We start from the raw sequence: 12,683 nt of genomic DNA, 5'->3' as shown, positions 1-12,683 counted from the left end.
AAATTCTTGCTGTGAAGCGTTCTCATTGTGTAGGCGGTTTGTGGTTGTTATAGTTTTTTCATTTAAATTGTAAAGCGATAAGATGTTTTTAATTAGCTAGCTAAAATGTTATTTGGCAAATTATGAGTTTAAACATATATATTCATTATGTTCCACTTTAAATGGTAATCACTGACGGATTAAAAAAAAATTGAAAATATGTTATAACAAGTCTACTGCCTTATGTTGTCTCCCATCAGACCAAAGTGGTTTTCTATATAAAATAATTGATAGACAACACGCTCTCAATAATGGCCCAGTATAACAAGACTGCTTACCCTAACCCTGAATAATGCTGTCTTAAGGACAACGATTCAATTCATTTCTTTCCTTTGTTTGTTTCCTTCAGCAGTGTGTAGAATCTAGGCAAAATGCAACTAAAAACTTTTAAAAGCAGGAGACCTAAATTGCTCCAATGATTCTGTTAATATGAAGTCCAAACGCTGGTCATCTATTAAGTACCTTAAAGGCAGAAGTCCAGAACAGGGATGTTCTGTAAACCTCCTTGAGCAAGATGGCTAACCCTACCTTCTCCCTAATGACCCGTATCAGTATTCACTGGAAGTTGCTTTCAATAAGAGGGTCTCCTAAATGATTAGGAAAGGAAAGTTAATGAGTGGTCCGATGCAAGCTTTGAAGTAATGGAGTCGATTAATAGCAGGTTATTGGTACCTGTTCTCAACTGGTCTCAAACTCTGTTTAGCTGGTACTGGTTACCTCTGTGGATGTAAATTCATTCAGCAAAATACTAGCCTTTTCGAAAACTATTATAGCTAACGAAATGGCTGAGAGTTCAACCATGTGCCGATTAAAAAAAGATTATAAAGGCCATAATGAGTGTAAAGCTGACTAGGACTACACTTGGAACAAGGCACTTAATGTCCAGATGTTAAAGGACACTGAAAGTAAAAATATGATTTTCTTGTTTATCTCAATCAACAGGATAACGAAACAGTCTTAAATGACCGGGGATGATCGACGAAAGATTATTCGACCTTGGATAGAGCTCAATACGTGTTGGTGACCTTTTATATAGCACACTTGGCTGATCTTAATAAAAGCTGGGTCAACTCGTGTTTCATGCAAGGCTACATTGCCAATTAGGGTACCGCACCCATATTGTTTAATTTAGTAGAAGACAATGAAAAAGTAAATAAAAACATGCACTTATGAAGAGATTGCTACTATGGCCAAGCATGCTTAGCAAGTATGCAATGTTTGTTCAGGCTTTGGATAAAACCGTCCACCATAATCTATATTTATTAATACATTTAAGCTTTCTAACAATGGATGAATGCTAGCAAGGGAGATCATTCTATAACTCCATAATTCTACCCATGCGTTCCCTGCCTATTCTGGGGTTTGGAACCGATTTACTTGAAGTAAATGCAGATCCATCTGACAATTATTACAGTCTTAAATAAGCTTCAAATTTCCCTCTTGTGTTGCCCAGTGTCAAAGTTCTAAAATAACACACAATAAGCTGTAAATATATGACACAAAACACACACGTAATGAATCCGATTGAAATAGTGCTTCTTGGATGAACCTTACAAAAACACATAACACATAATACTTCATCTTCCAAACGTCTTCCTAAATTAAACCCCCTTGCAGTGATGCTAAACAGAAACGGTTATATATGCAGATTGCAAAATTCCACACTATTTCTTGGTTGGGTGATCGACATTTGATGACCACCCTCACAAAGCTAGTCTAATGTTGTTATTAGTTATGCTTCCCTGGTGACCAAAGGACTGATCCTTAAGTCCCCCAAATCCACTAGGGCTGTATATGAATGGTTGGGAGAGATAAAATACATCAAATAAATGAAAAAAACAGACTTGTTCACTGATGGGGGGAAAGAAAGAGGAAGACTGTTAATTAAAAATATGAAAATGAACGAAAGTCTTCGGTTTTGGACTGCCTCTGTTTCACTCCTTCAATTTTGGTTTGTAGGGGAACTAAAAAAGGGATATTGAGGTTTATGCTGACCTTCTTAAAAACATTTTTCCTGAAAGTTGAATACAGTGCATATATGATTATATTCAAAGGGAAGGCTTTACTTACGAATATTTTCACATATTTCTTAATTTTCTTTTTTATTGAGAGACATTTCCATTAACCTTATATTCATTCATTTTTGTCACAAGTTAGTATCATTAGTAATATAATCAAAGTTTAAAAGCTGGTGATTATATGAGCTTGTTTTCGAGATAATCTGAAAATGAGTTGTCATTCACTTCATCAACTCTTCAATTCAATTTGTCTTGTTGATTACAATATTAAGAGTGATCGACGCTGTGATCTCGGCCAATAATGAACTGTTGAGCTGACCAGTTATACAGAATAGTTATTGCCAATGATGAGAGGCCCTTGTAAGAATGAACCGTCATTAATAGCAATACGTAATATTATACTTTTTCACATATTTGGAGCATTCAGTGCTTGCATGCAATACTATCAGCTGACCTCTGTCACAATTCTTTTCTGTATTATCTTGGTGGGGCAAAGAAGAAACAATTTTTCTAATAAAATAATTCTTATTATTTTCAAATTCCTCTATTCATCTCCAAATTCATGTTGAGGAGGGAAGCCACAGCAACTTAAAGGTTTGAAATAACTAGAAGAATGTTTGGTTTATTACAAACCTATATATCATAAAGGCTTCAAAGGGCTAATTGCTATTCCAGGGTCGTCCATTTGTTTGTTACAACTAACTACATTGTGTAATGCCAGGGGGCAAAGAAAGTCTACATTTAATAAAAAAGGATAAACTGCAATGTGCCTGAGCGTAAAAAGATCAGTTGCTATTGATTCATAATTTGAACAAGTGCCAGATTATTGACAGGAAGACAAAAGATGTTAGGCCAGCTATGTTTCAGAAATCCCCCACATACACTCAATCACGGGAGGAGCAATTGCACCATGGTATATAATAACAACGCCATGTTTCTACCCCCACCCCTTCCTCTAGATCAATGCTAATTGAGGTCTCAGATGATGGATGTGGTCTAAATGCTTTTAACCCACCAACTGCTGAACCACACTGTACTGTACCACACACACACACACACACACATACACACACTGTCACACACATGCACACACGCACAGTCACACACACACACGCATGCACGCACGCACGCACACACACAGGCGCACAAGGACGCGTGCAAGCACACGCACAGGCACACGCACACACACTCCTGTGATAGAGAAGGCCTTCAAATAAGACAAGTAATGATTAGAATACGACATTATCAAAGGGAGAAGGCATCTTTCAACAGTGGGTATGATTATTAACACAATATTTTTTTTTCTATTGTGTAATGCTATAAGTTGTATTATTATTCAGCAATAATTACTTGTTACACTAAGTGTCACTTCATACTCGGCCTATATAATACTGTTGTCAGGTTGTAGATGTCCTTCAAAGATTGCATAAGGCCTAATAAATTAACAATGTTGAGAATGTCAAAGAAAAGATACCAAATCGGTAAAGAAAAAGGTTATTATTTCGGGAAAATCTGGAAATTGACAGTCTTGTTAAAGGGGTAGTTCAGAATTTTGGACATTGATTCCCAAGTTAGCCTTGGTGTTCTTTATCATTGGAGACAGTTTTCAACACATTTCATTCAGTCCTTACAGAGTTCGCTCGTGCTAGGCTAGCGCACGGCAACCGGAAATACTAGCCTGCTAATAAAACAGTCTTACCCACTCCACAGTACACCCGAGGAAGTTGGTTTTATTTCTAACATTATTCTATCAACACAGACATTTACATCTACCGTCTGGCGTTATAGTTGATTTGACTCGGGTGTACTGTGGAGTGGGTAAGACTGTTTTATTAGCAGGCTAGTATTGCCCGTTGCCGTGGTAGTTTAGCTTAGCACGAGCAAACTCTGCGACTAGAAGTACTGAATGAAATGTGTTGAAAACTGTCTCCAATGATAAAGAACACCAACTTGGGAATCAGGCCTTATGTCCCAAATTCCGAACTACCATTTTAAACGTAACTTAATGGAGATGGGTTCCTTCTTTGATTCGTTGCTGCCACCAAGTGTTTAATGTAAGTTATAACAGCAGGACGTTTAGTAGAATCCATTATTCAACTCAAAAGCATGTATCATGTAGCCTAATGAAAATGCAAATACTTGATGAGATACAATCATCAAATATTGACCTTCGTTAATACTAGGATAAAAATAAAGAATAAATTAGGTTTTTTATTTTATTTATATTTTCCATACACATAATATGACGTTGATATTGCTTCGTCAGCATTCAAATTCGCAAAAAATGTTGGGCAATACTGTTCAACTGATGACTTATTTGAAATCACAAGCAACTAGTGTATTTTGGTGTTCTCTCCCGTTGCTCTCGTCTGGTCCACCAAAACTTAATTGAAAATCCCGATCCAAAGGGTCAGGATATGCTTCACTGACCATGCGTTTACGAAATGGGTTGTTTCACCACAAAGGTAGGAAAACGCAGTGTAGACTATATGCAATTAAAAGACAACTTAAACTGTGACTTTTTTTATTTACAGTAAAATAAATGTTACATTTAACAGTATATTAACATTATGTTTGACATAGTTTGCCAAACATCCTAAATCTTCAAATGTGTATTATATTTATCTGAATTTGTGATATAGTTCAGTGCCTGAAAGAACTGATAAACAGTGCCTGAGTACTTCATAAAAAAAAATGCAGATATCTTATAATGTAATATTAAACCAAGTAGGCTTACGCATGCAAAATGAAATGAATCTTTACGAATTATAAGAAAATAGTTTTGTGAAACAAACAATTCCAACAAAGAACAATAATATCAAACAATAATAATGAGAAATTAGTTTTCAATTAAAATAAATATGTTGCTTTGGTAGTACATAATGCCAAAGTCACAAAATACATATTCTTGAAAAACAGTGAAGAAAAAAGTTAAGAGGCAGAAACGATTTCTGAAAAGTGCATGGCTTTCTATTTCTTAGGTGCAGAAATATTCTCAATGCCATTTTACATACAATTGCAATAAAAGTTTGAACATTTTCCCCACATAAGGTGAACATTTTCCCCAGATAAGGTACACATTTGTTATCATTAAATATTTGCATTTCTTTAACATAAAAAAAAAGGATATATCTTTTCAAGTTGCAGTTAGACCGAGGTAACCGATGAGGAGACAAGGTTACTTTCTACTGATCATTTAACACAATTATCTAACACGGTTATCGCATTGTATAAAAAAACATAATGAGAATGTGTGTGGATAATACTTGGACACATAAATATGTTTATAAAGGCATTTGGATATATTGCAGTCAACAATAGGGACCAAAAGAAGCTCTTATTACATATATTTTTTAAGACATTTAGCGACACTTTTCTTTGAGAAAGTATTTTCTTTTTTAAACGTTAAGGCTCAGGTGTGGTTCCACGTCGCCGCCACGCAATGGGGTTTACAGATCCCCTTACGTCCTTGCGTCCACCGTAAGGGCCTGACGTGCGCCCCCAAAAAATGTTAACCTTCTGTGGAGGCGACGCAGCAGCAAGGGCCGTGATTGGTCCACTCACTAAAACCAGCCCAAGAAACAAAACAGGTTCATGTTTCTGCGTCTGGACGTAAGGAGGATCCGTAAACCCTCTTGCGTTGCATTGACGTGGAACCATAACTAAGGCCCAGACCCATTTCTACCCCTTATCCCTTCCCCTAACCCCTCCCCCATGTTTTGAAGGGTTAAGGGGAAGGGGGAAGGGGAAGGCGTAAAGGGTAGAAATGGGATTGGGCCCAATCCCATTTCTACCCCTTACCCCTTCCCCTTCCCCCTTTTTTTGAAGGGGTAAGGGTAAGGGGTAGAAATGGGATTTGGCCTAAGGCCCAATCCATTCTACCCCTTACCCCTTCCCCTTACCCCTTCAAAACAAGGTGGAGGGGGAAGGGGAAGGGGTAAGGGGTAGAAATGGGATTGGGCCTAAGCCTTTACACGTGGCTCTCTTACGGACTATATCTGCAGGTTGATGAACGGGGAGAAGCCCACCACGTCCTGCAGCAGCACCAGGGCCCGCTGCAGAGGAGGCTCCACGTCGATCTCCACGTTCCTCTTGCGCAGCGGGTTCAGAGTGGACTCGGTCACGTTGTGGCAGTGGTTCACCTTGAGGGACTGCAGCTTTGGACAGTACTCCGCCACGGTCCTGTAAGGACCCGAACCCCAACGCAAAACACAGTGGGCATGGTTATGTAAGAGTCAGGGGCAGAGAACAAAGTGAATGTGTATCAAGTCCTGAATAGTCCCCTTTTCGCAAAGGCATCATTGTAGGTTAAAAACAGGTCTCAATTCATAACACTGCTAATGGGTCGGATGCTTTAATGTGCGGGCGCACGGGTAGAAGACCAAACGAGTGAAGGAACCACATACGTGGACCATGGACCATGTGCCAAGGTACATAAAAGTAGCAAGCAAATCAGTAGTGATATGAGCGACAACTGCGTTTGTCCTACGATGGCGATGGAGGGAATCCAACCTCTAGGATTGGAATCGATTTCTGGATATGAAAAAAAAGTAGACATGATCGATACACAGTACAGACTTTGCAGCAAGGAGGCCTTAGTGCCAGAAGCTTTCGTTGTGTTGTCAGTTTTATTGTTGGTTATTATCATGTTATTCCTAGCTAATGTGCCCATTCTTGTCTTGATACGGTAATATTCTTTGCATATTAATAATGTATATAAAATTCCCCAAAAAAACTTTTGACCATAGAGAAAAAATAGAAACTCTTTCGGCAATCGATCCTGGCCCTGCCTAGTACAATTACGGTTTGTGTCATTCCGAGTCTGCAGAGAGCTGGATACCAACCTTAAGAAGAAAAGTTCTGTGTGTGCATTACGAGTCCTACCTGATGGACTGGTTCCCCACCCGCAGGCAGCCCGTCAGGTCCAGCTGTTCCAGACTCCTGCAGTGCTTGGCGACTTCCTCCACAGACTCATCGGTGATGTTGGCGTTGACGGCCACCGACAGAGACCTCAGCCGCAGACACTTCTTGGCGAGGTAGCAGATGGCCTCGTCCTTGAGCTGGCGACAGGCGGTGAGGTCGATGGACTGGAGCCCCCCGCAGTGGTCGGCCAGGCTGCGTAGGGACAGGCTGTCCACCCACTCGCAGTGCGCCAGAACCAGGTGCTGGAGCTGCACACAACTCAGGGACACCGCCACCAGGGAATGGCGGGTGAGCCGCACGCAGCCCCTCATGTCCACTCTTAGCAGGTGCTGGTTTTGGCCGATGACTGGCAGCAGCTCTTTGTCCGTCACCCACTCTGCACAGTTATGAAGTGACAGGTTCTGGAGAACTTTGTTGTCCCTCAACATGCTACAAAACGCCTCCTTGGGAATGCATGTGCCAATCTGTAGACGTTATAACAAGACACGGTTTTAATGTTTTAATTACACTGATACAATCGAGGACACTACATGGATCGTTTGACATCACCGCGTGACCTACCTGTGACAGATCGAAATTCCGGCAGTTGGCAAGGTACACCTGAATGAGAGCTTGGAACTGCTTGCTCACTCTTTGGAGGCTTGCAATGTGTCGCAATGGTAAATGGCATAAAATGTGTGGAACTAATACATCCTCCCAGGGCAAGTCCAAAATATGACATCTGCAAAAGAAAAGTAAAATGAAGACTGGAGCAAAGAACAATGCTTATATCATATTTCACAAAGATATATCCAACCTATTTTCATAGGAAGTGGAATAATGTCGATCGTAAACAATGCATTGTGTGTGATTCACATTGAGTGAGTAGGAAGGTTTCTGCATGTCCCGTTGTGCATCGTTGCATGCCAGTCTATTGGTTGGATGGCTGGTGGCTGAAAGCTAATACTAGCAGAACAGCTAGCCCAGCTCTCAGGTTGTGACATTTGCTTTGAAATAATGTATTTTAAGAATTATTTACAAAACGCACATACTTTAACTCCAACGCATCTTCATCCATGTTGAGCATGTAGGGATATGTATAAGCACTACTGAATAGGTACTCATTCGGCTGGTACACACCCGGCTAAATCTCGCGATCAGACTAGAAACGGGGTTCCGTTGATTTCCGGGTTTGAATACGTTATTCATTGGATGTCTGGAAGAATGGAATGTGACATTTCAATCATGGTAATGACTATAAAAACAGCGCACATAATAGCAATACAAATTTACAGGTAACAGATATGACTTACAGGTAACAGATAAGACGTACAATATTTTACTTAAGCATCACATAGAGTTTACCGAGGTGTCCTATCCCAATTTACTATAGGCCTACCTGAACTCCTTTTACCTCTGCACCTCTGATGGTATATTCTTTGAAAAGTGACTTTGTTTGGACTAAAAGAATGAATACAGTGTTGTACTATTAAACAACTAACTGCAATTCGATAAAGGTTGAGGCTGTGGTTAATGAATTAATTTAATACATTTAACGTGTGTGTGTGTGTGTGTGTGTGTGTGTGTGTGTGTGTGTGTGTGTGTGTGTGTGTGTGTGTGTGTGTGTGTGTGTGTGTGTGTGTGTGTGTGTGTGTGTGTGTGTGTGCGCGCATGGTTCCTGGGAGCCTGCGTACGGGTGTGTGTTTAGGCAGTCATGTGGCCTATGTGTAGAAGAACAATTGAGCATAATGTCAGTAGTTCCCTTCTGCGTTGGGGAATAATGGAGTCAACCATGCTGACAAACTGCTGACCTAAGAGTTGTCTTTCAGTGAAGAAGGTGAGCAAACAGGGTGGCAAACTTTCTCCCCCACAACGAGCCGCACAAGCTCAAGAACCAACATGTGTGATAAATCCATCTATGATTTTATGGCAGAAAGCCTTGATGGCCAATCTGTACCACTCAGTAAATACAGGGGTAAGGTGCTTCTGATTGTCAACCTGGCCACTTTCTGAGGCTCGACAATAGAGGAGGTAATACTTGATAGATACAATCATAACACGATACATAAATGTGTGTTTGTGCATGTCTTGTTAATAACAAAATTGGCGTTGCTGCTACTTTTTCCTCTTCAACAGCACCACCGACTGAATGCACTGATGGATATGTTCGGGGGCCTCCACTTCACTGTTCTAGGGTTCTGCTGTAACCAATTTGGTCTCCAGTCGCCAGGCAAGGCAACGTTAAGGCTTCCACTATTCCACTATAAATATTAATAGTATGTCTTGGAAAAACGCCGTGGAACACTCATTATTCTTGAAACGGCATCTTCTAACGGTTTGAAAGAGGAAAACCATATGGCTTGAAATGACTACTGTGTGTAGAATACTGTCTCACAATATTTCACGTTATTTTGTCTTGTTCTTTCTTTACATCCTGTTTTATTTAGCATTTTGTATGTTTTCTTTATGCTGCAGAGGTGAACAGTGAAACACTAAATATTCTTAAGTATGTGCGACCAGGAGGGGGATTCATACCCAAGTTCCCTGTGTTTGGGAAGGTAGAGGTGAATGGGTTAAGCGAAGAGCCACTGTTCACCTATCTCAAGGTAATGGGCAGTTTATTGGCTTATCCCTAATGCCCCATATATGGAAACAAAATATTGAATATCTACTCTGTCAAGTCTAACGTCTATTAATCCCTGCAGGACTCTTTGCCTTTTGTAAACCCTGTTATTGGAGACATAAAGAAATTCTACTGGTCACCTATCAGAGTCAATGACATTCGATGGAATTTTGAAAGGTTTCTAATCACTGCAGATGGTGTGCCATTCAGACGGTAAGAATAAGTTAATATTCAGATTTCAAAATAATGTGGTTGAGCACAAATACTATTCAAAATACATATAGACAGCCTTGGTTGTTTTCTCTTTCAGTTATGAACTTCACTGTCCTGTTTCAACGGTGGAAAGAGATATTGCTGAACTACTATAGTAATAAATGTCTTAATTTTCCCAAAATGTGTGTTCAACATCAGTGGTAGAGTGACGATCCCTCTGTAAATGCAGACATGCACCTGGGCTGGATCTGATGGGGAGGGTGAGCCTGACTCAGAGATTTAGTGCATTCACTCTGAGGACTGCTTCCCTTGGACCATTGGTGTTGAATTTGTTTATCGGCTCTCAATACAGCCATGTTGTAAATCAAACATAAATAACCTATGTGCTAAAATAGTACATGAATAAATAACCTTTATGCATCTATGTTGTTTGTATCCTCATTGACAATTTTAGGAAATCAGATCGTTTACACAATTTCTACTTTGATTTGTTTCCTAGCATTAACTGAGAAGTTGTATACATTTTGTTCTAAATTCACATGTGCGAATGCATAATATAGGCCTAACCGATTTCTGATATAACAACTTTTGAAAAATGTAGTGCTTCAAACACAACAAGCATTATTCTTCACCACAACTCTTGTGCATTACTCGGCATTTCTTCTGTTTGAATTATGGACCGACAGTTAATAAAGAATATTTTATATTCTTTATAATTATATTCAGCACGTTACCTTTGCTTTTCGTAGGACCATCTGCCCCTTTTCGCGACCCATAGATTCACACGCACATGCGCGTTTCGTTTGTATCGCAAAGCAGCCAGTGTCAAAAAATGGCTGGTGTTGGCTTTCAGCGGTGGGTCCGGACCCTTTCAAAAGGGAAAATATCTGCTATTTCAGGGCTGCTGCCGGCATGTAGATCAGGTGAGATATTGAATTATTTTCCCATCAACATCGGAGCAGTATACCTTAATAATTTACTTGCATTTTGAAGCACTTGCCCCGATGTCAACATAACCTTGACGGGCTATCAGAAGCTAGCGCTAGCAATACAAACCCAGTAACGTTTTACTGTCAGATATAACAAGATGGATCCAACCCATTGGTTTAGTTGTCATCTTATAGTCTTTGTAAATAACAACGATTTAATTGTGGTTTTCAGCCTCTGGAGTTTCGAAGGATATGCTACCTGGAGCATTCCCCAAAAGTCCCGAGGAGATTGCCGCTGCAGCTAAGAAATACAACATTAGGGTTGAGGACTATAAAGCAATAGCTGACAATGGCGAGGGGTACGTCTTTAAAGTTTTAATCACAGACGTGTTTGCATTGGCCTTCTATAATCGGTTTTGGACTATAATGTGGCTATTGTGTTTTTAACGTGTATTCGGTACCTTTCTGAACGACATCACTTAACATGAGGATGAATGAATTGTTGAGATTGTTGCAACTAATCTAACGTTAGTTTGTATGTCTCTGTAGATACGGCGACTATCCTCAGTTGCCAGATAGATCTCAGCAAGATAGAGACCCGGCGTATCAATGGGACCATCCTGACCTGAGGAGGAACTGGAACGAGCCTGTAAGACTTGTAAAATGTATTGCTGTTCAAGTTCAACCAGTAATGGTTATGTTTCTTACTGGGCCTAGCAGTCGTGTTGGGTCAGAATCATTTTTGACGGAATTTGTTGGAGGTAGTCCTCATGTTAGTTTGACACCTAAATTGTTTAAGCTTATATGGCTGGAATTATGTTAGACTCATCCATAAAGTGTAATAGTCATTTAAATAACTGGACAATATCAGATCCTCGCCTTAATTGTTAAATAGGGTTGTCCCGTTTTTGGTATCCTCCATATACATGGAATTTCACAATTGAACAACAACCTTGTTTGGCTTTATTTTATTATGCCAAAATGAATTCTGACATACTGTGGACTGTGTCAATGTGTTACTGAACTGTAATTTGGATAGTATAAGCATAGTGTCTGTTGATAGCTTGAGAGTTAATGTAACCTTTACATGCATTAATCTAATTTTTTTTGTTCTGGATCATTTGCAGATGCACTGGGACTTTGACATGTTCATCAGGAACCGCGTTGACACCTCTCCCACTGTGGTTCCCTGGTCAACAATGTGCAAACAGCTCTTCGGGTTTGTTGGATTCATGCTGTTCATGTTCTACCTTGGGGACAAATTCCCAGCTTACCAACCAGTCGTAAGTACAGTTGAAATCATTCCATGTTCCTTTACCATACCCACGCATGCCATAATATATTGTGTTATTTCCTGGCTTTTAATATTATGGACGTATGGTAGGGAAGAAAGGGGGCAGAGGGAGCTTTTGTTAAGCTGAACATTTGTTTTTGGTTCAGCAATGCAATTAAAAGTATGCACCAGAAACATATTTTTTGGTTCATCATGAAGCATATTTGTACAATATATATACTTTTTAATGGAATTCAGTCACTTCATCTGACTTACTTGATAAACTGAAAGTGTCAAAGACACTTGAGTTTCCCCCCAGTGGGTATACCTTCAAATATACTGATGTTTCTGAGCGAATCTGACCATAAACCATGCACATTAGTCTCGTATTTATAGGCTTAATCAGCACCAAAGCCATTTTTTCCATGTTTTGTCAGAAAATCGTCTTTATTATTATTATTATTATTAACTCTTTCGTATTGCAATCTTCTATCTTTCAGGGACCCAAACAATTCCCCTACAACAACCTGCACCTAGAGAGGGGTGGCAGCCCTGATGTGGAACCAGAAGAAGTCAAGAATTATGAAATATAATAATTGAAGACCTTCGTGTGTATATGTACAATTTCTTCCATTAAAAATCTTAAACATTGTATCTTTTTGTGTTACATGTTTGAATAATAATTA

The 12,683-nt window shown here is 39.7% G+C and overlaps 3 protein-coding genes across 5 annotated transcripts; 2 read left to right on the top strand and 1 right to left on the bottom strand.

Moving 5' to 3' along the window:
• Window positions 1-5,877: 5,877 nt before the first annotated feature.
• fbxl15 (F-box and leucine-rich repeat protein 15) lies at window positions 5,878-8,448 on the bottom strand. Its single transcript, XM_056576770.1, has 5 exons — window positions 8,359-8,448; window positions 8,012-8,175; window positions 7,542-7,701; window positions 6,942-7,444; window positions 5,878-6,239 (listed from the first exon to the last, which is right to left on the bottom strand). Exons 2-5 carry the CDS (start codon window positions 8,044-8,046, stop codon window positions 6,050-6,052), a joined length of 888 nt encoding a protein of 295 aa, XP_056432745.1. The 5' UTR covers window positions 8,047-8,175; window positions 8,359-8,448; the 3' UTR covers window positions 5,878-6,049.
• On the top strand, window positions 8,143-10,486 carry gpx9 (glutathione peroxidase 9). Of its 3 annotated transcripts, none has more exons than XM_056576775.1 (5): window positions 8,143-8,207; window positions 9,096-9,189; window positions 9,435-9,565; window positions 9,665-9,795; window positions 9,994-10,486. In XM_056576775.1, exons 1-5 carry the CDS (start codon window positions 8,172-8,174, stop codon window positions 10,016-10,018), a joined length of 417 nt encoding a protein of 138 aa, XP_056432750.1. In that variant the 5' UTR covers window positions 8,143-8,171; the 3' UTR covers window positions 10,019-10,486. The 3 variants fall into 3 exon arrangements, with proteins under 3 accessions (XP_056432750.1, XP_056432749.1, XP_056432748.1); XM_056576774.1 differs by having other exon boundaries at window positions 8,145-8,207; window positions 9,893-10,470; XM_056576773.1 differs by lacking the exon at window positions 8,143-8,207 and adding an exon at window positions 8,859-8,990 and having other exon boundaries at window positions 9,893-10,473.
• Window positions 10,487-10,590: 104 nt separating this feature from the next.
• ndufb8 (NADH:ubiquinone oxidoreductase subunit B8) lies at window positions 10,591-12,665 on the top strand. Its single transcript, XM_056576771.1, has 5 exons — window positions 10,591-10,718; window positions 10,957-11,083; window positions 11,274-11,373; window positions 11,852-12,007; window positions 12,498-12,665. The coding sequence occupies exons 1-5, from the start codon at window positions 10,628-10,630 to the stop codon at window positions 12,588-12,590; spliced, it is 567 nt and encodes a 188-aa protein (XP_056432746.1). The 5' UTR covers window positions 10,591-10,627; the 3' UTR covers window positions 12,591-12,665.
• The last annotated feature ends 18 nt before the right edge of the window (window positions 12,666-12,683 follow it).

This window comes from Gadus chalcogrammus, chromosome 18, assembly GCF_026213295.1.
Source record: "Gadus chalcogrammus isolate NIFS_2021 chromosome 18, NIFS_Gcha_1.0, whole genome shotgun sequence".
Lineage (NCBI taxonomy): Eukaryota > Metazoa > Chordata > Actinopteri > Gadiformes > Gadidae > Gadus > Gadus chalcogrammus.
The sequence above is the reverse complement of the archived record's forward strand: the minus strand, read 5'-3'. Positions and strand labels throughout refer to the sequence as shown.

Coding starts and splice junctions, on each gene's coding strand:
- gpx9 (XM_056576774.1), top strand. CDS start 8,172: ATGTCTGGAAGAATGGAATGTGACATTTCAATCATG. Junction 8,208..9,095: donor AATGTGACATTTCAATCATG/GTAATGACTATA, acceptor CCTCTTCAACAG/CACCACCGACTGAATGCACT. Junction 9,796..9,892: donor GATGGTGTGCCATTCAGACG/GTAAGAATAAGT, acceptor TTTCTCTTTCAG/TTATGAACTTCACTGTCCTG.
- ndufb8 (XM_056576771.1), top strand. CDS start 10,628: ATGGCTGGTGTTGGCTTTCAGCGGTGGGTCCGGACCCTTTCAAAAGGG. Junction 10,719..10,956: donor GCTGCCGGCATGTAGATCAG/GTGAGATATTGA, acceptor TGTGGTTTTCAG/CCTCTGGAGTTTCGAAGGAT. Junction 12,008..12,497: donor TCCCAGCTTACCAACCAGTC/GTAAGTACAGTT, acceptor TCTATCTTTCAG/GGACCCAAACAATTCCCCTA.
- fbxl15 (XM_056576770.1), bottom strand. CDS start 8,046: ATGCTCAACATGGATGAAGATGCGTTGGAGTTAAA. Junction 7,702..8,011: donor GAAGATGCGTTGGAGTTAAA/GTATGTGCGTTT, acceptor TTTCTTTTGCAG/ATGTCATATTTTGGACTTGC. Junction 6,240..6,941: donor GTGGGGAACCAGTCCATCAG/GTAGGACTCGTA, acceptor GGGTCCTTACAG/GACCGTGGCGGAGTACTGTC.